The sequence below is a fragment of the Poecilia reticulata genome, chromosome 16 (assembly GCF_904066995.2).
Source record: "Poecilia reticulata chromosome 16, P_reticulata-male-v2, whole genome shotgun sequence".
Classification (NCBI taxonomy): domain Eukaryota; kingdom Metazoa; phylum Chordata; class Actinopteri; order Cyprinodontiformes; family Poeciliidae; genus Poecilia; species Poecilia reticulata.
The window spans coordinates 2647388-2674379 of NC_088845.1; the positions used below are offsets into that span (position 1 = coordinate 2647388).

General features: G+C 42.1%; 1 protein-coding gene across 1 annotated transcript; it reads right to left on the reverse strand.

Moving 5' to 3' along the window:
• Nucleotides 1-48: 48 nt before the first annotated feature.
• On the reverse strand, nt 49-26992 carry nr2f5 (nuclear receptor subfamily 2, group F, member 5). Its single transcript, XM_008430739.2, has 4 exons — nt 25762-26992; nt 13605-13885; nt 11391-11637; nt 49-3607 (listed from the first exon to the last, which is right to left on the reverse strand). Exons 1-4 carry the CDS (start codon nt 26126-26128, stop codon nt 3288-3290), a joined length of 1215 nt encoding a protein of 404 aa, XP_008428961.1. The 5' UTR covers nt 26129-26992; the 3' UTR covers nt 49-3287.

The window sequence follows — 26992 nt, forward strand, 5'->3', positions numbered from 1 at the left end:
ACTTTCTTTCTAGGTCTGGAAAGTGACTGAAAAGAGAGTACAGAACAGTTAGTGTGAACAAAACTTTATTTCAATTATTGGATAATCAATATTTCCAAGCAAAAGGGATAAAAACAAACTCTTAGAAACTTTCTGTGGATTTATTGACCAACACAACTTTCTCAGGTCCCTGATGGCTTTTCCAACACTGATGCTTGACGTCGATACTACGCTGTCGTGTTGGAAATGTGACATAAACAAAGTTTTTCCAACAAAAGGACAAAGGAAAAATAATAAAAACTTAAAGTATTCCTACATTAGACACAGTCCTAAGTCCCACAGGGATAGTGTTGCAACATAGACTGAGGTTTTCAGAGGTTAGTGATACATTACTCCACATGATAAGCTCTCAAATGACATGAGTTTAGGGGCTTTTCCCTACACAACAATATCACCCGGAAGTGGAAAAACAACTTGCATGATGTCTAAAAACTAAAAGTGCTGTTGATGTCGAAGCAAAAAAATCCTATTGTGAGTTTTTTTTAATGTCTAATTATTGCATAAAGACAATCCGCATATATATGTCTTTTTTGAAAATGCACGTTCCATTTCAGCATCATGTGAGCTTCTTTCCACTCCTGACAGAACATAATACCTGTTATAACAGGTAACGAGAGATTATGGCACAGTCATAAGATAAATGCTCAGTGACAAATCTTTGTTCTAAGGCAAGTACAGCTAATTCTGTAAATTGCCTCCCAAACACTCACTTCCTGCCTAAAGTCTAAAAGGTCCAATACTGACAATCATTACAAAAAAAGAAAAACACATGTATGGGGTTTCCGCCTCCTGTGGCAGCATCAACGAGGGAGTTCTAGTGAATCTTTTAAAAAAGTAAATATGCATTTTCATCAAATGGGTTGAGGGTAGAAATATTCCACTAGTGCTGAGATTTAACAAGTGTGAATAAGTGTCAAGTCTGACAAGATCTCAATGCAAGTGCCAAAGCTTTAATTTATTTCTTTTAAATTTTATAAAGTGATTCGCAGAACCTGAGAATCCAAACAATTGTAGTCAAATTAAAGACAAACCAAAAAGTTGCATTTGCTTTTTTAACTGACATGAATTTATTCCAAACTAAATGCATGTCTGCTTTGGCACAGGTTGCTCCTAAGTGTGAAATTTGTTGGGTTTGTGTTTTTGTTCTTGTGCTATAACTGAGGGCTCTGGCTGCTCTGCTGCCAATCCTCTCCTACGGTTCCCTTTTCATCCATGCCTACTTCCATTAATCACTCGTACTTTTTTCTGTTCCTCGTGAGAATTCAGTTTGTAAGAAATGCTTGCATACGTATAGATTTGTTGGTGCAGCCGTCTTTTGTGTAGACATCACAGCATTTATTTGAGGATAAAATGTGGATACTTTTATGAGTGGGCCAAAGATTTAACAGCTGAATTAATCAAAAACATTGGTCAGGTTGCAGTCAGTTGGAGCCGCTCCAGGTGTTCATCAGGCCAGGTGAGAGAAACATCAATGCTGACAGAAAATATGCAAAGTTTAAAATGAGATTAAAGTTTCCAAATGGATGTTATTCATTCATTTCTGCTAAATTAAAAGTAAAAGTGGCTCATCTATGCTTCATATGCGACTATCTTAGAAATGGTGCATCATTTTGTTATGTCCCTGGCAATCTGGTTTCCAAACTGCAAATCAGATGCATCAAAGAATGATGATAAAATATTAGTTTTTCTCATCATGAGAAGAAACACAATGCAGGTAAAAACCACCTAGATGACACTCGGTATTTAGATTACAGGAACATTCTGTGATGAGATGTTTACAACATTTATGAGGAAATCAGGAACTCATCAGGAACCAAATGAACGAGGTCATGATGAAGAATAGTAGTGGAATTGCTACGTTTTGTCAGTTACAAATATAGTAAAAGTTTTGCAGATGGCAAATGGATTTTAAAGAACTGCTGATTAAAATAATTCAGCGCCTGTGTTTAAAGGATTATCCAGGTCCAGTTTGACCATTTTAAGTATTTTAATAGTATACTTGGTTTTGAACTAGAGACGGTCAAGTGCAATATATGCATCACTTGTAAATGGTGAACTGTGAGCTGCAAATTGCGATCCAATGTCACCAATAGTTTCTCAGTACTTCGTTGAAACACCTGTGGATCAGACTCGTTTCTTCATATGACTGATAAGTGGCAAATAATCTTTAATCTTCTTTTTACAAATAAACTCCTACTGACTGCAACCTGACAGGATTTCAAATATTTAAAAATATATAATTCTGTTTCAATATTATGAGATATCATGATCTCATAATACCCCTGAATTTAATGACGACATTTTCATTTTCTGAAATTTTCAGATATGGTTCTGAAAACAAATGAAGAATATGTCATCTAACCAAACCAAATAAAATATCTGCAACCTTTAATGGAAAATATTCATATAGAAGATTACTTTAAATATACGGCGGTCAAAGTGTTCACCAGAAGAGCGAAACAGACACATGAAGAGGCCCATGGAGGACAACTTCCTTTCTTCTCCATGAAAATCTGGGCAGGATGTGACCAAAACTGCACAAGGTCAAAGTGACAAAGGAGCAGAACAACCAGAGCCCAATACCGACATGTCTGCTGGTCTGACCCCCCACACCCCTAGAAACCTGAGCTTTTTAATTCAGTGAACCCAAAGATGCCTTAGATGCCAATGAATCAATGATATACTATACATATGGACACAATCATGAGTTATCTCTCCATACAAACAGTGCTAAAACAACACACAATATGACGTCATCTGCAAAAGTTCAAGACATTTTGGCATTTGTCTTCTTTTAATGGCTTCTGGTTTGCTTTTCAAAATTTAGTAAATACACACTCAGACCTCACTCTTGGCTGCAGAGTTCGAATGGCATAGTCCCTGCTCAGGTTCAGCCATGCTCTGTAAATGCAGGCATAGCACCAAGAATTAGGCAAACGTTTGCACAGTTTTATAACTGACATCTGAAGCGAGTCCATCAGACCTGCTGGTGAACTGTGCAGCAACACGTCCAGCTCATGCCACGTCTCAAAGAGAAAGACTGCACGCCATCAGCTCAGGGACTTGGAGAGGCCATTGAGTCTCTGTATCGACAATGACGAACAATTGGCTGGCTTGTGTAACCGGGATGGTAACGTTTCAAGAGTCTCAAGGGTGGAATGGTGAGGAAGATGCTTCCTCGGGGAAAGCTGAAAAGTGGACAAGGAAGGGAAGGGAAGAAGGATGAGCTTCTCCTCTGCTGCTGAGCCTCAGGGTCCGTTCTCATTGTAGTGGAGCGAGAGCGGCCGCTCGCGCTGCACTGTGGGCATGTAGGGCCAGTTGTAGCTGGAGCCAGAGAGCAGCATGTCTCGGAGCAATGTCTCAATGGGCGTCTTGCCCACCAGTCGCACGAAAAACAGCTGCTCGATGACCGGCGAGGAGACGATGCGCAGAGAAGGCAGGCGGAGGAGCAGGCGCCCGAATCGGTTCGGCTGGCTGGGATACTGGTTCCTCACATATTCCTCCAGAGCACACTGGGACTTCTCCTGGATGCTCTCCACATGGGCGACATCAGACAGCCCCATGGCATCTGGAGGAAAGAAGGAACATTTATAATAGTCTGATTAAAAAGAGAACCAAACTCCTCCACTCTGGTTTAACTGGTTTGACCAAAGGACAGCGTACCAAACAGAAATGAGGGTTTAGAGGTCAGAAAAAGAGCTAAAGAACAAAAACATTCATGTTAACGACAAACACCGAGACTTGTATGGTTCGGGTGCCAATCCTGCAACTTTTAGATGGACTCGTTCTCCAACTCACCTTCATCCACAATCCGCAAGCTCTGCAAAAGCCTCGTAATGAGGAATTCTTCTGATTCAGGTGTGTTTTCAAAGGATGCATCTGAAAATTGCAGGTAAGTAGCACTAGAGGCTTGGGCACCGGTTTGTGGGTCAGTCTACCCCCAAACTCAAAGAGCACCACTGGAGAGCGCTGGCCAACCAGACAAAGCCAGTGCAAGTTGTTGAAAAGAAAACCAGGATTTCATTTTCATATTTATCGTTTCAATCCTGATACTGTTAATTCCCTACTGGTCTTAGTCCTAATCAGGAAACAGTTTATCTCTTCTAATAACTATTTGTCTCTACAGTGCAAGATAACCAAGATGAACCTCAGAGCTGGTTTTGAATGACAGATTATTTTATACAGTTTTTTACATATACGCATCAGTTTTAATAAATGTTCAACTCAGGCATCTCAAAAGCAAAGGATAACAGTAAGTGGCAAGTTTTTTCTAGGTTCTCTCATCTTTTCCATTAACTGTGAAGAAAATGGTTTCACTCCAGTGTTTGTGGCCTTTTCAGTTGAAACGGGACGTAAATATCTCGCTTGGTTTGGTTTTCATTGATATGTGACTTTGTGAGACTTTTGTTTAAATTATTAGTCAGTTTGCATGTAAAGCTGAGAAGGGAATGCTTCACCATCAGTCTTAGAGGACATGCCATTCAAGACTAATTAAATCTGGTGGACTAAGTAAGAGTTACTATCACAGGCATCCTCCACCGAGAGGCTCAAGGTAAGATGCTCAAACCTTATAATAAAAATCTACTGCTGACTTCAGAGATACTCATCCACCTCAACCCTTCGGTCTGAAATCACTTCCTTCCCAGCCTGGGTTCCTGTTTTGCTTCCAAGCCCATCAAACCTTCCCTCTAATTCACCCCCGCCTCCAGCCGAATCTCACACAAACTGAGAGAGTGCGTAACACCGTGAGATATTTTTTGCACCCTCAGCGCGGAGGGGAGAGCAAAGGGATTAAAGCAAAGGAGGTCAGAAAAGTGTGAAGTCTAAACAAAGACACATTTTACTGTACTCTGCCGCATACTGTACATTTTGTACGCTCTGGCCCCTGAGTGAACCCACATTCGGCAGACAGGTACTCGATGAGGGCAATTTATTCTCAAGCTTTTTACGTGAAAGCGCTGGCCTGTAAGCTTTAACCCGTCGCCTTGCATCACAGGTCCGCTTCGTCATCGCAGGCTTTGATCTGTCCCCCGTGTAAACCCCGTCCTGCTGCGCCTCGGTTCCACTCTGGAAACTATTTAATTTACTCCACATTTTAATCAAGCGTGTCAATGCCTCCCCACCCCCAGCGGACTCTATTCTTATCATTCTCTGAGAATAATTGCCCCCTCTTTGGCTATATTTCCCTCCACACGGGAGGCCGCTGGACGGCGTTGTAGTCGGGATTTTTATTTGGGGTCCTGCGTGACAAAACGGCCAGCGCCTGGTCAGGATTAGCGGAGCTGTCTGCGCGACCGAGACCACTTCGCGTGCCAAAGCGACAGCTCTGTAGGTGCCCTTCCACGCCAAGCACCAACGTGTTCTTTTGTCTCATCCTTGGGCACGCAGCGGATCGGAGGGGGCCAAGGATCAGGGTGGCAGGAATGAAATACCCACTCCCTGATGTGGCTTGATGGGTCGGGTCTCCACAGGGGAGCGGAGGGAGTTGCCTCAATGGAAACAAACAGACAATTGGTGATTGTCTGAGCTTGTTAAGATATCCTACGAGTCAGGTTTATTACCATTTTGCAATGCGTCAATTTCTGATATTTTCTGACAGCTTTTTTTTCATCAAAACGTGTGTGCACTTGCATCTGCCAACGGAGGAAAGTCACACAAGACGCTCAAGGCTATAGGGGTTATGTAGGTCACGGCGAATCCTGCGTCTAACTGAAACGCGCCATGCATAATTCAAGTCCTGCGGTGGGGGCAGGGGTCTTGGGGCTTGGACTCAGCTTGGAGCTTGGGGAGCACGGGGGCTTGGGGGGTGGGTTTGTGGACGGCTGTTTTCAATAATAGATGGGATCATAAAGGAGAAAGAAGTGATGAAAGCAGGGAAGATAGCAGAGAGGTGGATCTGTAGCCACCCACGTACACAAACAGGTTCCAAGGTTCGGAGGAGACGCAGCACGCATCAGGAATGGATCTGACAAGCCGTGCAAGAGGCAAAAAAAAAAAAAAGGGAAAATGCAATTAAAATCAGAAAGGAGGAACATCTCAGTGTTGGCTCGTTCACCATCCGTTTCCTCCAGGGTCACAAAGCATGATCCTGCAGTGAGGAATCCCAGATGTGACAGGATTCTGGCTTGTCCTGGATCCCTGCGACTGGAGGGATAAACCACAACAAGCTTCGTATAAAAGCACCATCAAAACAACGAACATCAAGGGCTTTGTCGAGACTTACAGCAGTTGTACCCCTCAGTAGCTCAGTGGTGCGAGAGTCAGCAAAGAAAGTGGTGCAGCCTGAGAAATAAATGATGTTGGATGTTTGCAGTTTTACAGTGTAAGATGCTGGAAGTCACGGCCTCCTAATGCAATTTGAATACAAATCTTACTTTTCTGTCTAACTGGATCCTGTTTGGGACATAAAGTTAAACACTGGGGGGTTGAAAATGCTGCATAGATGAAGCGTTACTGTTTAACATCGTGATCAAATTACAACCAAATTCAGAGACCAAGACTGTACCAGCTGCATTTACATATGGAGCCAATAAGACGGAGTCTGCTGCAGCGCTGCAGGTCAGCTCCCGGTCAGCCTCCGTGGAGGTGAAGAGGTTGTGGATTAAGTGCAGCTTTTTTCCACAGTTTAAGCACTGCTGTCTGCTTTGCAAGTCTTTTTTCTCACTGCGTTTCCCGTCCTCTGCTACAACCGCTTCCGCTGCGGCTCAAAACAAAGATTTGATGGTTTGCATATCCTAATGTTACATAATAACGAACTTTTAGGGATTGAGGAAAACAGAGCAACACTTTTTTACCATGCATATTTTTTTTAATATGTCAATAATGTTGAGGAAATGCACACGCAGGTCAGACACGGAACGTCCTGTGATTGTGTCTCAGTTTGGACATGATTACAAGATTTCCAACTTTAAACTGGAACATAGAAAAGTTGGATTGGATCGTGGAGAATAAATAATCAGTTTGTAGTGTATTTATTTTTCTTTTACCAAACATTACAAAATAAACTGCAGCACTTCTGCACATTGAAACCACAAACTTGAATCCATTAAAATGGGATTTTGTGCGAAGCAGCTGCAGGTGGTTTGGGTCACCGTCCGCCCGTTTTGCATAAGTATTGGAGTGTGATTTGGAGTTGTCATGGCTGCTCCTCTGATTGATGCTGTTCCCGTCAGTGCAGGTGGACGTCCACGTCTCGGTGGGTCTGCAGGTGGTCCATCCTCTCTCCGTGTTCACATGATGGATTAAACTGAGCTCTGGGAGATGTCCACAGCTTGGGATGTTGTTTCAGAGCCAAACCCAGTTTAAATGGAACCAGGAGGTTCTCTCTGGCCCGTTTACTTGAGCTTCATGATGTTGGTTGTTCTCTGATGTGAATTTCTGATGACTTAATGCAGTTACAACGACGGATTAGGGCCAAAATAGATAGAAAAAAAATGAGTCCAAGAACATTTTTGGGCTTAAAAAGTAAAATATTTGGTATAAAAAAAAATTTGAGATTCATTTTAGAAATGTTGGGCTGCACAGTGGCGCAGTTGGTAGAGCTGTTGCCTTGCAGCAAGAAGGTTCTGGGTTCGATTCCTGGCCTGGGGTCTTTCTGCATGGAGTTTGCATGTTCTCCCTGTGCATGGTGGGTTTTCTCCAGGTACTCCGGTTTCCTCCCACAGTCCAAAAACATGACTGTCAGGTTAATTGGCCTCTCCAAATTGCCCCTAGGTATGAGTGTGTGTGTGCATGGTTGTGTGTCCTGTGTGTCTCTGTGTTGCCCTGCGACAGACTGGCGACCTGTCCAGGGTGACCCCGCCTCTCGCCCGAGACGTTGGCTGGAGATGGGCACCGGCACCCCTCCCGACCCCACTGAGGGAAAAAGGGTGCGGGAAAATGGATGGATTTTAGAAATGTTCTGGAAAAAATTTTAGAAATTATTGAGTTTCAAAAATGAATTTTTTTCAACTATTGAAATTCCAAAATTTCCATGATTTTTCTAGAAAATTTCAGATTTTAACTCAACATTTTTTTGGCGGAAATGAACAGAACTGTATTTAACGATCAAAGTTTTCAAAGCCATTTTGGAGCCTGATGAATTAAAACTATATGCCACATTTAGTTTTTCATAAAACTCTTAGGGTTTAAGTTCTTGTCCCTCAACTGCAACGTTAAACTAGCTTTTCACGCTGAGTTTCCTCTTTGCGATGTTTAACCTCCAAAACGCTCCAGCCTGGCCGGTTCTCAAACTCACGCTAAGTTGTTGTGATTAAGACAAGAACCTGCTCCAAAGCATCATCCCCATTAGCCCGCCGCTAATTCCCTCTAAACTTACTCACACTAGAAAGGTTGTGTTTTTGTTGACGTCGGAATCGACCTTTGACCCTCCGTGAGTCTGTGAACCACAAACAAATCCCAGCCATATGGTCACAGCCGTGAAAGATGGCACGGCGTGAGTTCAGCCATCTGCGCCGGCAATGTGACATTAAAACCAGGCGTTTGCATCACCGTAAAACAAGAATGTTATGAACTCGCAGCGACGACACGCAGCCTTTTTATTCAGGCGACGGGACGGTGTAACGCGGTAATCTTTGCGTCTTCAGCCGACACCATCTGGATGTTTAATCTCCTCCAAATGTCCTGGATGTGAGCTTTCATTGCTCAGCACAACATTCAGATATTTACAGTGTTTTTCTGGGTTTCCAGTCATTTACTTAAAACAAGATCAGATGAAACAGCATTTATTATATCTGATATGCAGTTACATTTTTTTTTACATGTATTTTCTCAAGGGCTGCACAGTGGCGCAGTTGGTAGAGCTGTTGCCTTGCAGCAAGAAGGTTCTGGGTTCGATTCCCGGCCTAGGGTCTTTCTGCATGGAGTTTGCATGTTCTCCTTGTGCATGGTGGGTTTTCTCCAGGTACTCCGGTTTCCTCCCACAGTCCAAAAACATGACTGTCAGGTTAATTGGTCTGTCTCAATTGCCCCTAGGTGTGAGTGTGTGTGTGTGTGGTTGTGTGTCTCTGTGTTGCCCTGTGACAGACTGGCGACCTGTCCAGGGTGACCCCGCCTCTCGCCCGGCACGCCAGCTGGAGATGGGCACCAGCAACACTCCTGACCCCACTGAGGGACAAGGGTGAAAGAAAATGGATGGATGTATTTTCTCAAACTAGAAATATTTTTTATCTATTATTTATAGCTAAAAATACTTTTAAAATTAATACTTTAGTGGATTAATTATGACTGTGCTTGATTTCAATAAACTGGGCTGAGCTGTGATGAATTGGAGACTGATTTTGCATAAATTGGGTGAAATTTTAACATAAATGTCAACAGGCCTGGATTTAGGGGAATGTGGACCCAGAACTGCAGGAACATGTGATTTTATCTTTTTGTTTTTTTATCTTATTAAACAAATTGTACTTGTATTTTTTAAAGTCAGAGCTTTAGCGTGAAGAACTTCACCAGGGTAATTTAGGCCTGTATAACAAATCCTGCGATAATATTGTTATATTGTTGTTTTGAGACCATTTTCAAGTAACGGTAGTTACTTAGTAATGCAAGAAAATATTCGCAATAGAGGTGTGCCGATCGATCGGCCACCGATCATAATCGGCCGATTTCCGTGAAAAAGTGCATGATCGGTGATCATTGTCTCTTGTTGCCGATACCGATCACCTGCATCTCATTTCGCAGCCTGCCTGTGCAGCTGGTCTCCTCTTTCCTTCACACTGTGCAAACACGCAGCAACAAATCCTAAGCGATGTGGAACTATGACGCACTGAGTGACGCACTGAGTTACGTGTTGCGGTGGAAAATTGAAGTAGGTCAAAATGCATCAACACAACGAAGCTAATACGACATAAAAACAATGACATACTTGACGGAGTTTGGCTACATCGAGGCTCACTGCAGTAAAAAAGACATACTGAGGATCAGATAGCAGGTAAAGCAGCGCACAGCTACAAACACTCACCCGGATTAGCATGACGGTCAGAAAGCTAAACAAATAACCCGCAAAATTATTTAAGTCTTTGAGCTGCGATGTAAGACGCTGGTTCTGCTCTCGCTGTTGAACCGCTGCTACGCTACAGGTAGTAATATTTCACAGACGGAGTGTTGCTTCTGCTCCACCTAGTAGTGACTCTCACACCGAACCTCTGCTTAAAGCTGCAGCATCTAACCTAGAAAATACATTTTACATACGTTTTAAAACTTTCTCTGTCCTAATACGAGACAGATAATCTCTAAAAAATAATCGATCTCCTCCCTGCTCTGCATAATTACTCCGCTCAGTCAGAAACAGCCAATCAGAACTAGCAGTAATCAGCTAGCCGCCATGCTATCAGGAAGTTTTCATTCAGTAACTCTGGATTGTTTATTGTAATGGATACTGTATTTGCCTTTGAATGTTAAGTTTTATACTTTAATTTTTTGGCAATGTTGAGAGTTTTTATTTTGACTTTTTGCATTATTTAGCCTCTTCAGAGCCTCCATATGTTATCAGTCTGTTAAAGATGGTATTACCGATAGCGGTACAATTTGCACAATGCCCGTTTTTTTCTTGGAAAAAGTTATTAAAAACTAATTTTTATCTAAATTAAGGTGAATTCATGGTTCCTTTTTCAACATAATGTAACCGGTAGTGCTTTTGATTAAAAAAATAATGATTATGTGATCGGAATCGGTATCGGCAGGAAAAACCCTGATCGGCACATCTCTAATTCTCAACTATTAAAAATGTTCGTTAGAATTTAAAGTTTAACACTGGAGCCGGAAGACATTTGAAATATCCAAGCTAAATAAATAAAACGACAGAAACAACAAATAAAATTAATTATCAAGTCTCTGTAAACAAAACTCTCCTTCAAAAAAGAAACCAGTTGGGACTTTTGTCCAGTTTTAGGTAGAAAGAGAGAAAAGAGAAAAATAATAAATCATGCAAATGTAAATTATTGAGTTCATTTTAATTCATCATGCATTTAATTGGTTTATTTATTAGTGCGGCAGGAAAGTAATGACTGCAAATTAGTCTGGACTGAATGACAACATTTTTTCATTTCACATTTAATCAAATAAACAAAGCGAGTGAATCATTGTCCTCATATCATGTACATGGGAAAATAACTATCTAAATCTAGTTTGTTCAGTAAAATGTCAGGAAATGGAGATCCTACTGGACGACTTCAACCTTATAAAGTAAAACAACTCAAAGATGTTGGAGTAAAAAACAGTTGCATGATTTCAGTACCTGCTGAATGTAGCCAAAGTGGAAAACATTTTGTTTCTTTCCCCTCAAATTAAGATGTTTTCAAACCTACTGACCTAAAATCTCACCACTAAAATCTCGGGAATCGATCCGAACTCACCTGACGTGAAGAGCACGATGGACTTGAGGCAGGAGTATTCGGCCGTGTCGACCTGCAGGGCCTTCAGCTTCTCCACCTGCTCCTGGAAGACACGGATGTGGTCCATGAAGGCCACCACGCGCTCGGCGGACATGGGCGAGGCGTGGAGGCCGGCGGCCGCCAGCAGGGGCGCCACATGGAGCGGCATGGAGCACTGGGCGGCGTTCAGGACGAAGAGCTCGCTCCACGACATGCGCAGCAGCGCCACCTGCACAGGGACACAGAGCGGATGGGAAGGTTCTGCATCAATTAGCCGAAATGTTGCTCACCTGCACGTTGAAGGCAAACGGCATTGATGAACTCAGACAGAAAAACTGCATTTTAAACCATTTAAACTCTGAGCTGAACCAGCTGCTGGGACGTCCTCCGTTGAATTTAAATGTGTTAAAAATGGGAATTGTTGAGCGTCAGTTGATGACTGCGCTCAGACCCGTGACTGTGGTGCTGATATCTGCACTGCAGATAAAATCAGCAGCATGTGAACGAGGCTCGACAAGCACAGGTCTCAAACTAACCAACGAAGAATCCAAGAGCAACAATCTCCTTTTTGGATTCAATTTTGGCCACTATCACAGTTTAGATGTTGGTTTTCAACTTAAAAATACTGAGCAAATTTAAAGTTTGCTCATTCGAATAAAAGTCAAACTAAAAGCCATAAAACTGAAACTTGTTCAAATTCATAATCCTGACTTTATTTCCCATCATTTCCATGAACTTAAAGGAAAACTGAATGAGTGACACTGAAAGCTTGTCCTTTATTGATCTAAACGATCAATAAAGGACAAGCTGAAGTTCATTCAACCAGCTTTAATCAGGGAAGTGACTGAGATACTTTCAGCCCTGATACTTCAGATTCGCCATAAACTAAGATAATATCAGGATTCTCCTGTTTAAAGTACGCCGCAGTCCAAAAAGAGAACCGATTCATCGCTTCCCACAGGCTGAACCCCAAATGGTTTGAGCTTTTATGTCCTTGTATTCACTTCTGTCTGTTGTAGATCTCATTTTAAATGTTCTTCTTGGTTTTTATCAGCAGATCTTTCAAATCAGCTTGAAAAATAAAGGTTTGCAAAATAGTCAAGGAAATTAGCATTTTACCTGGATTTAAATTTATCGAGAAAAATTACTTTTGGGGAAGCTAAGTGCGCTAAGCGTTTTAAAAGTTAGCGAAAGAGCTAAAGTGCTAAATGAAGAGCTAGCGCCGCTATTAGCGGACTTTCAGTTTACCAGAAGTTTCCCTACAACTGGGTGGATTTATTCAAAGAGGCTGGAAATGAATAAATATGAATAAATTAAAAGATTTTATGGTGGTTATATATATGTGTGTGTTGCAAACATCACCATATTTATGTTTTTATTGTATTTATATTGTATTTCTTGAACTGCACTGTTTTTGGAGTTGGCTCTTTTTGACTATAATCTCACCGTACATAAATTCATTAATTCATAAAAAAAACTAACATTTTTAACTCTTTTTTACAGTGTAGTTTCATTATAACTGACCTTTAAGAGATGTCAAAGTTACTGACAACAGTTTTTGGAACCCATATAAGAGCTGATGTTCAAAAAAAGACAAAATCTGAACAGAGAATTGAATCCAAACAGAGTAAAAGTCGATCCGGGTTGTAAACTGGTCTAAATGAAATCAGCTTGTTGCAAGAGGAACAGAAAGATTCACCCTGAGTGAAAGCAAACGTTGTTACTGTCGTAACATTTAATGGTTTCATTAACGGTCTGTTGCTGCAGCAGCAGCAGGATGAATTCATCATAACATGACTACCAAATGTCCAAGTGAATATTTATAGGTACAACAGCTCCTCTGAGCCAGCAGCATAAATCTGCATGAGGAGGATCGATTTCAGGTCGGGCCACGCTCAGCGCCGCGAGGTTCTGCCAAGCAGAATCCTTTTAACACGCTGCTAAGTGACACTTAACGCAGATGTAGAGGAAAATATTATCTTTTCATTTATTTATTGGCTCATTTCTTTTCCAAAGGGGCGGGAGAGAAATGAGTTGTCAGGCTTCTTCTTGAGAAGGTGAGATCTAATGATTCAGGTGCGGCTTCCTGGAATCTCCAGGCTTTTTCCGTCTGAATGACGAGAATAAAAGCTGAAAGCGGCTCAGGAATGACAGCAGGCCGTGTCCGGTCGGTTTTCTTTCTCTCGTCAGGCTCACCTGATCCATGAGCTGCAGGTCGGGGAAGAAGGGGATGTTCTTGGCCCACTCCACGGCGCTGAACAGCAGCCGAGCCGCCAGCTCGCAGATGTTCTCGATGCCCATCAGGTTGTTTCCCTGCATGCACTGGGCGCCGTAGCGGGACGTGGGGTAGGGCTCGGCGCGCAGCAGCAGGGAGATGAAGCCCGACAGGTAAGGCTGGCTGTTGTACGGGTCGGAGCCGTTGGTCAGGTACTGACCCGGGCTGCTCTGGGAGTTCGATGTGCGTCCTCTCTGTACAGCTGTCCAAAAACACACAAACACACGGGGCTGCATGAGCTTTACAATCGTTTCCCAGATTTAAAAATAACCTACAAGTCACTTTTCAGCAGCATATCGGAGCTCGTTTCCTCCACACTGATGGAAACGTTTTAGTTTCACTGGCAGATTACACTGACAAAAATGGCTCGTTGAACCAACTTCAAAAAATGACTTGTTGCAGCTAATTTTGCTCAATCTATAATTCTGATTTCATTTTTTTTAGTGCACTGAAAAAAGAGAATGAAGATCCAAGTTTAAAAAAGTTTGTTTTTTTGTAATCAAATTCAGTTTACTTACATTTTTTTAACACAACTTAATAAACTTAACATATTTACTTGGATAAAATTAATTTGATTACTTTTAGCAAATTAACTTTTTTTTTAAGTTGGATCAACTGTTTTCTTTTTCAGTAAACCAAGTAATGTTAGTCTGGTTTATAATTCAAATATCTTAATAAACTTGAAAAAAGACAAAACTAACTTACAAGTAACTTTTCACCCGATACAGGAAATTGTTTTAAGCCAATATTTCCTTAATATTGATGAAAAAGTTCCAGCTCCACTGGCAGATTACACTGAAAAAAACAATTATTCTAATTTCTGGATTAATGAAATCAGAATCTCGTAACAAATTGGAGTCGATTTTTAAAGTTGGTTCAAGAAAGCATTTTTTTGTGCTTGACTTATAACAGGAAAATAGTTTTATTTGTGAAATAATCTGCCAGTGAAACTGCAACTTTTTCATCAATATTGACTTAAATCCAACTCCTACATCTAGCTGAAAAGTTACTTTTAAGTTAGTTTAGTCTTTTTTTTAAGTGTTCCAGAAACTAGATAAAATTATCCTGTCAGACTTTGTGTTTTTGCAGAGGACGCGTGCAAAACGAAGCGAGCCCTGAAAGCCTGAGTAAAGGTGGAGGCGAAGGAAAAAAAGCAGCAAATTGGGCATGCAGAATGTGTGGGGCTGCAGAAGGAGGTCGAGGGGCGAAAAACATTTCTCCAACTCTTAAATGTGTCAGTGCTGGTCTCTTCAGCGGCCGAGCCGAGGCCATTCCCCACCGCTGCTCTGCATCAATGAGTAATGACAAGCAGCAGCTGTTAAAGATATAACACTTCTTCACACCTACATATGTTATGCACCCGCACATGAATACATGTAACACACACACACACACACACGGTGCCCCTGTATTGGCAAATGGCTGAGCCTGAAGCGAACAGGGCACACAGAGGTCAAGCTCTCCAACAAACACACGTCCCAACCCCCCGTGGGCGAGGAGTGATGATGATGCGGCGAGCGCTCAAAGGCCCATTTGGAAAACACCTGTTCAGCCGTCCCCACTGTCCGACTAATAACTCCATCTACTGTTACACGGAGCAAGTGTGAGAGGGGAGAAAGGCAATGAAAATGCAAAGAGGAGCCATGTGTGAGGGGGGTGAAAAATGAGGGAAAAGGCTGGAATAGTGAGATAAGGTAGAGAGGGAAAGGTGATAAGTCGAGAAAAGAGAGATTGAGGGCAAAGAGAGGGCTGGAGGAAAAAGGTGAAATATGGAGGGAGACAGGTGAAGGCTGGAGTCAGTGAATGAGTGAGTGGGGGTGTGGAAATGCTTTTTAAATATCACCTGCAGCCTCACCCACAGCTGCAGCAGCAATCGAATGCACCGTGACGCGTCTGGGAAAGCGGGAGGTCAACTCACTGCGGAGCGCGTGGAAAATGCCTTTAATTTGAGCCTGACGAAAAATACCTCTGCACAAAAGGTGCTGACCTCAAAGCACTCGTTTTTCTCCATGAACCGCTTAACCTGTGGCAATCAGGAGGAATGCACACTCCTCCTGCGAGCTGAAGCCATGAGAAGATGCTGCTCGTCACACAAAAACAACAACTTTCCACTTGATCTCAGTCCAACAGCGACGGAAACTAAACTCCGAATGAAACTGTTGCATTTAGTTTTAGATTCATTCCCTGGTCAGATGTTTTCAGTCACTTCAGAAGATTTTCACCGTGAATTGAACCTCCTTGTCCTGTAAAGTACTAGTATCTACAGAACTAATGATGTCTGTGAAAGAGGTTGAATGCAAGAAAACAATTAAAAGTACAAAGAAGTTGAAAAACCTGGAAGAATTTCAAAGTTTTCCAAAACTTTGCAGTTTCATGGTAAAATGTCTTGCTTCTTCAGATGGAATATATCATGAGAAAAAAAGCAACCCCAACCTACATACATCTAATTTACTCCCTAAGAACAACAGTTTTTAACCACCTACATCCATCTGTAGGCGAACCAGGAAGGAGACTGGCTGGTCCACACCAGCAGGGGGCGCTCTACAACTGCTACAAAGTCGCGTTTTATAAAATAATACAACATAAAATGAAAAATCTGCACTTTTAATATTGCAGTAACACCTATAACAATCCTCAACTCGGTCAGTGTCAGATTGTAAGAACGAGAAGTTCAGATATTGATCAAAACGGCAAATTTCTTTTTAAGATGCATTAAAATGTAAATCTGAATTCATGTTTATCTCTACAGTCAATTAGGTTCATATCTGCTCATTTTGTTATTACTTTCTGGTTCTTAACCATATAAATATTAAAGTTTCTGTAATAATGTGATGCTAGGAAAATAATTATTTTATTGTGCAAGTTCAAATAATAGATGAATGAGGGACAGAAAGTTTGACAGAACGCAGCAGGATTATCGTTTTGTCTGCATGAGGGGGAGGCTGATCATGTGTAATGGATTTGACCCGGTTTGGTTCAGTCGGTGGTTCTGATCGTGTGCAGCAGCAGCTGCCACCAAACCACAAGTTTTTATGGGTTTCCTTAAATATATGATCTCAGTAAAAGTGAGTAGCTGTGGTAAAATATGTGTTTGAGAAAGTTTCTGTGTTGATGCAAGGATAGTTTAGCACCAGCGCTAACGCTAAGGACAAAACTTAGCAAGAAAGCTAACAATCTGAACTTCCTCACAAATGTTGCCAATTTATCAACTTTGTCTTTACGTTTAGCAAGTATTCAAACTCCTCTAACATCGCTTTGTTGCTAGTAAGCAGCTAGAAACAAATGTTTTTCTAATGATCCTTTTGTGGCATGAGAAACAGTCCCACAGTAAAGATGGCCCCCGTTCCACCGTCATCAGAACGACGGCGTCTGATGAAACTTTAAATGTTCCTGGTCACAGACAACTCAGACTTTTCTCCAGAAGATTACAAACCAAACCAAATTTTGCAGATCATTAAAGAGATGAATATATATTTTTAAAAAGTATTAAGCCGGTTTGTTTAGGAGCCTCTTTCTGGCATTAAGAACAGATAAGAATAGAGGAACCATCAGAAGAAGGTCTGCTTGTTGCTGCAACACATTCCAGGTGTTTTTTACTCACTTTGTGTCTTTCCTTCCTCCTTCCTCCTTCCTCCAGTACAACACGCGGCCAGTTGTGCAAATTGGGTGATGATGCAACTTTTAGGACAGCCAATGGCAGCTTTCCTTTCTTTGGCGCTGGGAACCCTGACCCAAAAGCGTTTAAAACACCTTAGTAAAAAAACAAAACAATAAAAATCCTCCTTTTTGTTCCTCGTTAACAAAGTGGGCGGATCCATGAAACGACCTGAACCCAGCAGAGCTCTGTCGTCTGCATCCATAAAACGTGTTTGTCTGGATTGATGACTGCAGCTGGGAATCTGTCCCCTTCAATTATGCTGACAAATCTGAGCTCTTAGGTCTGAAATGTAAATTTAGGAAGAAATGGGACAAATAAATATGAACTAAATGCATTTATCCTGTTATTTATGAGCTGCTGATTGTATTTCCATTTGATGTTGGAAATGTGAATTGACAAATATTGCACTTTGTTGAGCATAGAGTCATAAAACAGAAAACTACAAAAAGAAACTAATTGATTTGAATGATTAAAATAACTGATAAAAAGTATAGCCTAAAAAATGTATTAAGTTACAGTATGTTTATTCTGACTTATTAAATTGTTGCTTAGCAGTTAAACCTGAATGATTTCCACATCTACAACAATAAAATGCACATTTTGTGTACTTTATTTTATTTTTGCTGCATAAAAACCACGTCTGAATCTCACTGGATTACCATGATGCAACATTTTAGTGTAATTTAAACAGTAAAATATTTAAATTACACCAAGTCCTTCCCTGCTGCAACTTGTGCATCACTGCTCTGACTCTTCAGGACACTTTGAATGTATTTCTGACACCAAGTCAGTGGACTTTGTCTCCTGATGTCCTCATGCCACTAGAGGGCGCTGTCAAATGAACGCAAACAGATTCTGAAGGGACCGAGTCTCCTTCCTCAGCTGAGAAGTCTTGGAGGACTCACTCCTGATTCAAACATTAATCTGCTCTGGTGTCAATAAGCGGGTGATTCTGCGGACGGCTGCGTATCTGCTGGAGCCACTTGACTCTTCAAAAGCCTCATTGTGGGGGTCACCCAGAGCGCTCGAGTACGTCTCACTGAAACACATCGCTCTCTGTTATGCCTCGCCTACAGAGATGGGACCAAAACACGGGGAAAGAGGGGAAGAAAGCAGGAAAAACTGGGTGGTGGAGGAAGAAAGGAGGGAAAGATGACATGACAGAGGGCAGAAAGAGAGAAACGAGATTAGAAGCAGATGCCAGAGGAGAGGGAAGCAGGGGGGATGGGACCAGAAGGTGCCATAATCTGTTATTCTGCTTTTAAATAACTGAATTCTCTGCAATTTGACAAAAGTTACTGGGTTTGTGAAGTCGAAACAAGCAGTTTAATCCAGGAACATGTCCGGGATGCGGATTGAGGAGGGAAATGAACATGGAGACGCTTTGGGACGCAAAGCAGCAACACAAAACCTTACAAAGTATTTTTGGTCCAGTTTCTGGTGCAAATATTTTAGCACATCTGACATAAGACAAACTGGCTTTAAAGTAACTTTCCAGCAAAATATAGGCACTTGTTTTAAATAAATAATTCATTAATATTAAAGAAAAAGTTTTTATTCTGTTAGCAGATAAATTGACTTAAAAGTCTGTAAAAATGTCAAATACATCTTCAACAATATTAAGGAATTGTTTGTTTATATTATCTTGCTAAAAAGTTACTTTTAAGTTAGTTTTCTCTAAGATATTTGCACCAGAAACTAGACCAAAAATACTTGGTCAGACTTTTTGCAGTGCGTTTCAGCTGAGACTGTCAAAACGCCGCTTCAGCAAACGGCAGCTGGCGGAGCGCTGCTGGGTTAGCCTCTGGGTCAGTCAGTCAGAGGAATTACAGCAGCTAAATACAATTAAGGCCTATCAACATTTGGTCCGAAAGGTCAGCGCGGATGGAGGAAAACAGACGCATTATGGATTTGGATTATTCTCGGAGTCGGGTTTAATAAAGTGGCTTTTTTCAGCTCTAAAGCTTCGGCTTGTGAGCAAAGCTAAAGCTGGATGATAAGATACAGTGACTGCAGGATGCAAAGAGAAACAATGTGAGAAATATTTAACATCCTGACCTAAAAGAATAAAAAAAAAAGAAATCGGCATGAAAAAGACAGAAGAGTAACTCTATCTGCCTGCAGTGTGTGTGAATGCACATGTGTGATCCAGCTGAGAGGGCAGCCTGTGATGTGACACCGAGGTGATATCCCCACGGCTCTCATAGTTTTATTTTGGCCCTGAACTTTGACCTGCAGGTCAGTGCAGCGGGGCAACGAGAGGCAGAGCGCAGCAGAAAGGAGCCAGTGTGTCAAAGGAGCTGACGCAGACACATAACATTAAAGCTTTGGTGGAAATAATCACAGTTTTCTCTGTTTATGTCAGCTGCTTCTATTAAGATCCATCTTTTAGATTTATGCTAATTTCACCTAAAAAATGAACATCTGATCAGAACCACAGCAGGAAACAAGAAGCCAGAAAACAAACTTACTTCTGATGAAACTAAATGTTTCAAGCTGTGCAAGAACAGACTCCTACATGGTTCTACTCATTTTATACAAACGTTTCTTAAAACGCTAAAAAGATTCAACAGTTCTTTTAAAATAAAATTCACTTTTGAGTGACGCAGGCAGTTAGTGCAGATGGAAACTTTTCATTTTTACTTTGAAAAGAAAAAGTGGATTCGGTGCGTTTGCTCCTACTGGAGAGAATCAACCAGGACACGCAAAGCGTGAATTCATCAGATGTTGACGCTACGCAGGAAGCACTAACCAGGAAGCAGAAGTATTATTACAGACAAATTAAAATCAACAACAGAAAATATTCACTAAAGTATAAAGTATTCAAAACCCAAACGTTTTGCATCCACTGGTGAGAGCCACATCTATGCTTAGATTTATTAAACTTGGCTACAAATGTTTTAATACAACTAGCAGAATCTTGTTTAAATTGCTCAGAATTAATACACAATGTTTTATTATGTTCAATAAAAACCTTTAGAAATTCACAAAATGAGGCAAACCTGCAAAACATTTCTGAAGTTTTTTAATCTACAATAATTTACACAAATCTACCCGACAAAACAAAAAATATTAATTTAATTAAAGTAGTATGAGCAGAGTACAGTTTATTGCTGAGCAGGTATTTTGTTTCTTTTTTCGGGTCCCTTTTTTTCCCCTTTTGTCGTTTTGATTTGATGATTTTGGCAAAAAGTTCGGACTTTAGGAGCTGAGACTGGATATTTAAAAAGTTGCGGTTTTAAAGTAGTTTTCACAGTTTAACATGTTTTTTATGAGAAGCTTTAGTTTTCTCACGCAGAGCCGATCCGACATCCTGCTGCACAGAAACACACTTTCTCTTCTTTTAACCACAAACAGAAAGAAAAATCACCAAAAATCATCATGTTGAAACTCTTAGCTCCATCCACTGGTTTTAAACTACAACCGTAGTTTAGGGTGATGGCACAGAGGCCTTCCAACCTCAAAGACTTTGAGCTCTTTGTCAAAAAGAAAGAAATCATCAAAATACCAGAGGAAGTATGCAAAATTACTGTAATGCCAGTAAGAGTTTCCCAGTAATGATTCAGAAAATCATAATTTTAATAAAATGTAGATGAAAACAGATAAATTATCTTTACCATCTGTTGAGAAACGCCTGCATCAAACTTCTTAAAGGAATGAAATCACTTTTAATCTGACAGCAACATGAATCGTTTTAGATTCAGCATGTCTGATGAGCAGCTGCCCACGAATAAATAAAATCCACTACGTTTCTTCTAACTGCCTGTTTTGAGAGTTCAAACAGTAAATATATTTAAAAATGCATTAAAACACACGGCGGACCCCAGACCATCACTACAGCAGCAGCCTCCTCATTTCTGCTTTCAGGGCTCCAGCCAATCAGCACAGAGGAAAATGAACGTTGCTCTTGGATTGGCTGCATTGCAAAAAGCAGCCAATAGGATGTCAAGTAGGATGACAACAAAGGATTTCAGCTTCCTAAGCTTCATGATCTTTCTAATATTTTCGTTATGCTCTGTGGGAAAATCCACAAACTGTGAACTGGGAATATCGAACACAAAGCCCACATTTAGGTAGAAAGTATTCTACATTTTTTATATTATTATAACTGTAATAATTAATATGCTGTAATATCTCGCAGCAGCAGGATTAATTGTTAAATTTTATGCATTTTTATTCTTATTTTAAAGTTTTAATTTTCCTTTTAATACCAATGTTATATTTCATTTTTCTCACACCATAAACATCGAATTAGTTTCTAAAGTCTAAGCTGGTTTCATTCCTCAGAGGATCCCTCAAAATCAAAAAGGACATTTACATCAAATTTATTACGGCAAATATGAAAATGTTGCTCAGATCCAGGCGAATGGTGCAAAAATGTAACAATTTACGGTTCTTCCAGCCATTACATGGTCCAAATTAAACCAGGCGTGTCAAAGATGGCTAAATGTTTTGGTTGTTTGTAGAGAAGTCAGGGGTTGTGCAAACCAGCAGTCGTAAAATCAAGTGAATATTTCAGGAAGAAAGTTTCCTGTACAATTTTACAACCAGCTTTCCTGTCGTTTGAGGACAAATCTTAAAAATGAAGCACCTGCTCAGTAAAAGTGTCCTGAGTTATCCGTCAGACATGAAGGAGCAATGGCCGCCAGAGACGCGACAGAGCGTAAGTGCAGGCCGTCCCGAGGCGCCGCTGGACGCAGAGCGACAGAAACCGACGGCAGGATTTCACGTCTGGGAACTTCTGAATAACCTGCGAACAGTCTCACCCTGAAGCTGGTTCACATTCCCATCACAAAACCCCCTTCTGCATAAATAATCTGCACCGCTCAGTTTCAGTCCACGCATCTTTTTAAATGTAAAATCCTCCTAATTTATACAAAAACACATTCTGTGCCGAGTTTCATCCCGGATGACTGAGCTGACTCGTGAAAACGGGCTGAGAAACTCAGGAAGATCCCACTGTGTTTACTTTTGTCACATTAGCAGCTCAGAACTTTACAATGAAACTCTTCCCCCCTCCCCCACATGTTGCTTCTACTCTGACCAGAAGCATTTTCAGCAGAGAGGAATTTAATCATTAACTCTGCAGCAATGTGCTCCTGGTTTAACTATTAGAAACTCCCAAATAAGACATTTCTGGGAGAAACGGGTTTTATCAACCAAAGCAGACCAATCAGGAGCGCTTGATGGGGAGCTGGATTAGCCAATGCAGGCTGTTGGACTTGAACGCGCCACTGGGATATTCCCCCCCCCCGCCTCCTCACCGCTCCACACATTTGGACTTTGACTTCAGTCCGTCCTCTGGTTATGTTTTAGCTGACCTACATTTAGCGCCGCTGTAACGCTCTGTCAGGGTGCAAAGTGGGTCAGGAGTGTTCAGAGTGGGAATTACAGATTTCTGCGCTATAAACAGATGTTGGGTCTGTTTATCATCAGAACACGCCACTAATTCCACCATCGCCATGTCTGTGGGCGCTCACAGCTAATTCAGGACACTCACAGCAGACAGTGCGACCTTATCACGGTGAATACATGCATGTTTTGTCTTCAATGATTCGTCCTTTCAGAATTAAAACATGCAGTTCAAATGAAGTGTCATGTTGATTCTCTTTGCCGACAGAGAAACAACTGCAGCTTCCCACGAAGCTGCCTGGCGAAACAACGACTCCACCGCTGCCAGCGCTCCAGACGTTTGATTCCAACCGAAGCGTCTTCCCGTCCACGAAGTCTTCGACAAATGATATGATGTTCGACACGGAAAAGAGGTCAGATGTCCCCTCTGGAGAGAGCGACTTTTAAATCTGCCACTCGTGAAACCTTTAAAAAGTCTTCTCAGGCAGATAAATATTAATTTACTCTGAGCCAGAGTGGTACAAGAAGATTCACTCATTTTCTGAAAGGGAAAATCTTTCAAACAAACACACGAGATCTGTCTGTAAATAACATCCACAACACAACTCTCACTGATCTTCAAAGGTTTTGTAAGGATGTGAAAATGTCTAGATTGAAACATACGAGAATCTTTCATTCAGGTGATGTAGGTGAATAAAGCAGAACCAGGAGAGCTGGGCGACTCCGGCGGACGCCGAGCGGTCCGGAGACCAGAAACCAGCATTAAACATTCATATCAGCTTTCCAGGAATACTTCATTATTTATCTCATCCTTAATTTTCCTGTGAAAACAACTAGTTTAGAGTAACACAGGTTACTAGCTGAGCTGTATTTGTGCAGAAGGTCTTCAGTCAGGAGAGAAACCTGAACGTTTCCACATCTCCCAAATAAAATGTTCAACCGAAATACATCAGTTTAATAATATTTACACAAATAATTAGACCTGTTCAGATGAATATCTTCTTATTATTGATGATGCTGGACTCGACTCTTTCATTTCCATCATCACAGCACAACACTTTGTTAGATTGAGCATAAAATCGGCTTCAGTTGTGATGGTCAGCTGTAACGTCCTGAAACGCAGTCAGACCTTTACGACTCTAACCCTGCAGAGGCTGTAATGACGATGAACATGCTGCTCAGGTCTAAACATGAACTTCATGTTTTTATTCAAAACAACGGCAGCTATATGTTGATTATGGTGATGTTACTTATTTATTATTTTTGCTTTTGGTATAAAGACTAAACCAAAGACGCTGAATGAAGTCATTATCAGCTGCTTATTTTGCAGAATGCATTTAGACTTTCTTGAAGGAATAAAAATGTTGTTCATTCTTTCATCCAGCTATCTGGCAGCAACAGGTTGGGGAGGGGCTGTACAGTTTTACAGTAAATTCAATACAACTTGAGGAAACTCCCCTCCATTAAAATATTTTAAATTTGTTTGAGACAATTTACTGCAGAACATTATAAATCATTACTTTTTAAAACCTGGGCATGCTTCACTTCCCAGGCCTGATAAATAATTAATCAATAATAAAGCAGCTGACTAAGAATTTGAGAAATGAAGTTCCGTTTAGATTCCAGAAATAAAACCAAAAAGCGCATCTCGGAGGGAGGATTTGCACACACAGCTCCTCTTCTGACAGAACTCCTTGTCATAATCTAAAATGTTACATTTTACGGCTCGTTATTAAACTAAATCAGGAGCAAGAACAGCTTCTGCAGCCGCAAACACGCATGCGGCGCATCAGGAGATTTCCTCGGGTTCATCCAGTCGGAAAGGAGCGTGACCGACTCCGTGTGGCTTGCGGGTTTCTTTACATGCCAGCAGCCTGCAGTCCAAACTCACGCCGAGGCGCAGGAGTTCACTCGCAGGAAGCCTTGAGGGATCCGCTCAGATGTGAGCAGGGCGGGTGTTCCTAACCTGTCCGGAGGAGGGTTTTTTTTTTTTTTTTTTACACTTCAGTAAAGAACAAAGGGCGGGGAGGACACGGTCTGTCCTTCAGCGTCCACTGGCTAAGTGTCCTTCAGAGGGATTTGCTGCTGTTGACCTTATCCTGTCTCCTGATTGGACTGAAGAGCAACATCTCCATTAAATACAGACATATTTAATGAACTGAGTCTTAAAAGCAGAATGCACATAAATTACGCACAGCTCGCATGTTTTACGTTGATTTGCGCGTAAATCTGCGCGCGATTCCATTTTTTTTTTCCTTCACATGAAAACTTCCCTCATATTTAGGCAGGAAAATGTAAATTCAAGAATTAGAATTTTGAGATTTAATCCAAAATATGTGCCAAAAATTCAACCAACCACCGGACAGCAATTAGCAGAGATTATTTTGGTTAAATACGCGCCAGCCCAGCGCGCGCCTCGTGGGCCGAGTGTCGCTGCTTGATGATAATTAATAAGGCGAAGCGCTCCTCTTCACCAACACGTTTCCACTGAACCTCTTTGGCATCAACTGACCCGTTGTTAATCCAACACAATGCAACAAATGTTGCGGCATCCTCTTATAGCGGCTCCCGGTGTCACTGAACAAACAGCATAATTAACGCGCAGAGACAAAGGGAGGATTTTACAGAGCGCCGTGAATGCGTCGGATTTGGAGAATGTTTGAGGAATAAGCGGCGAGGAGCCGCAGGTGGGGCTGATTATTTACCCACAGAAGCGTTTGGACGCGCGGAACCTTGAAGGCGCTGCGCACATTTACGCACCAGGGTTCTGCCTGGTGCTCTTCCAAAATGACATGTGTCTCCTAAAAACCGGAAACTCGTCATGTTTGGACTAAAGTGGACCGATATGTGTCAGTTCGTGCAGGCAGCTGGTCTACAAATATCTCAGTTTAGCATTAAAGACGTGAAAATGGTCAGATCTGTCTGAAAGCGTTGCTGCAAATTAAACACATTTGTTTTGTTTTTTTAAGTTCTCGACCATAGAGACTAATGAACACCACTACGCACAACTTTACGCACAGAAACGCGATCCTTTGTGCCCAAAAAATGAAAGAGAATGTCCGGCTTACCTTCTCTCCTCATGCCGACTTTGAGACACTTCTTGAGCCGGCAGTACTGGCACTGGTTCCGGTGGTGCTGGTCGATGGGACAGTCCCGGTTCCCCCGGCAGGTGTACGTCAGGTTCCGCCTCACCGAGCGCTTAAAGAAGCTTTTGCATCCCTCGCAGGTGAACTGGCCGTAGTGCTTCCCGCTGGACTTGTCCCCGCACACCATGCAGTCCACGTTGGGGAGCTTATCCCCGGAAAGCGCGTCGTTCCCCGGTGTGGAACCGTTAGGAGTCCCCGGTCCCCCGCCGGGTTCCTGGCCGCACATCTGCAGCTGGGAGCCCGGATCTGCAGAAATGTTCTCTGGCCACTGGTTTACTACCATTGCCATGCTCTCCCCCAACACTTTGCCTCTGTTTAAATCACAGAAGAAGTCGGAGTGCGCGGTAGAGATCCGTCCTGACGTCTTGGAGGAAAACAGAAAGAGGAAGGGCTAAAAGGCGCTTCCCTCAGTCCTCAGGGGTCAATGCGAGCTGGTCTGAGCTGAACGGTCACTTTTAAAATACCACTTAATACTTTGTGTAAACATCTATTATAGTACAAAGCAACCGCGGGGAATCAACATGATCGATGTCGAACTGCAGAGCCAACAACTCCCGAAGTTCCTCTCTGCGCAGAGATCCATAAACACGTTGTTCTTCAGAGCCGAACCTCTCGGGAAAGTCAGTCCAACAAGTGAGCCGCTTGGCTGTCAGAGTGAAAACACTGTCAGGAATCCTGTCGGGTGTTTTTATCCTAATCTGGGAGAAAACCGCACCAACTGCGCAGGAGACAATTATCCCGCAGCTCACACCCTCCGGCTCGGTTCTGTTCGGCCGCTATCGATTCTTCAAACACAAATTTAAACTAATTCTGACCACGTGTTTGCGACTTTCAGAGCAGGATTCGTTTGGTCCCAGCGGCACAGAGAGCGAGTCCAAAGGAGAGGAGAGGAGATTCCTGGATCCTCTCCGTCCTGCGCGCAGCGGACCGAACTGGGAAACGATTTCAGTTTGCGCGCAAGTTTTTTTATTTACCACAGATGGACGGGATTTCCCCCGAGCATTCAGGATGACGGTCCGCTGAGGAGAACCAAACCAAACAGCAGATCCAAACAGCAGCGCTGTTCGCCGGGTCGCCCTCAGACTGGGTGTCCCGTCTTCCAGAGTCAAAGCTCCAGTTGGGGGAAAGTGTCAGAGGCAGCAGACCGCCCCTG

Excerpts from the sequence above, each read along its gene's own strand:
- nr2f5 (XM_008430739.2), bottom strand. The coding sequence starts at position 26,128 with ATGGCAATGGTAGTAAACCAGTGGCCAGAGAACATTTCTGCAGATCCG. Across the intron at positions 13,886-25,761 it reads AGTCGGCATGAGGAGAGAAG|CTGTACAGAGAGGACGCACA; the intron begins GTAAGCCGGACA and ends GTTTTTGGACAG. Across the intron at positions 3,608-11,390 it reads CATCGTGCTCTTCACGTCAG|ATGCCATGGGGCTGTCTGAT; the intron begins GTGAGTTCGGAT and ends TCTTTCCTCCAG.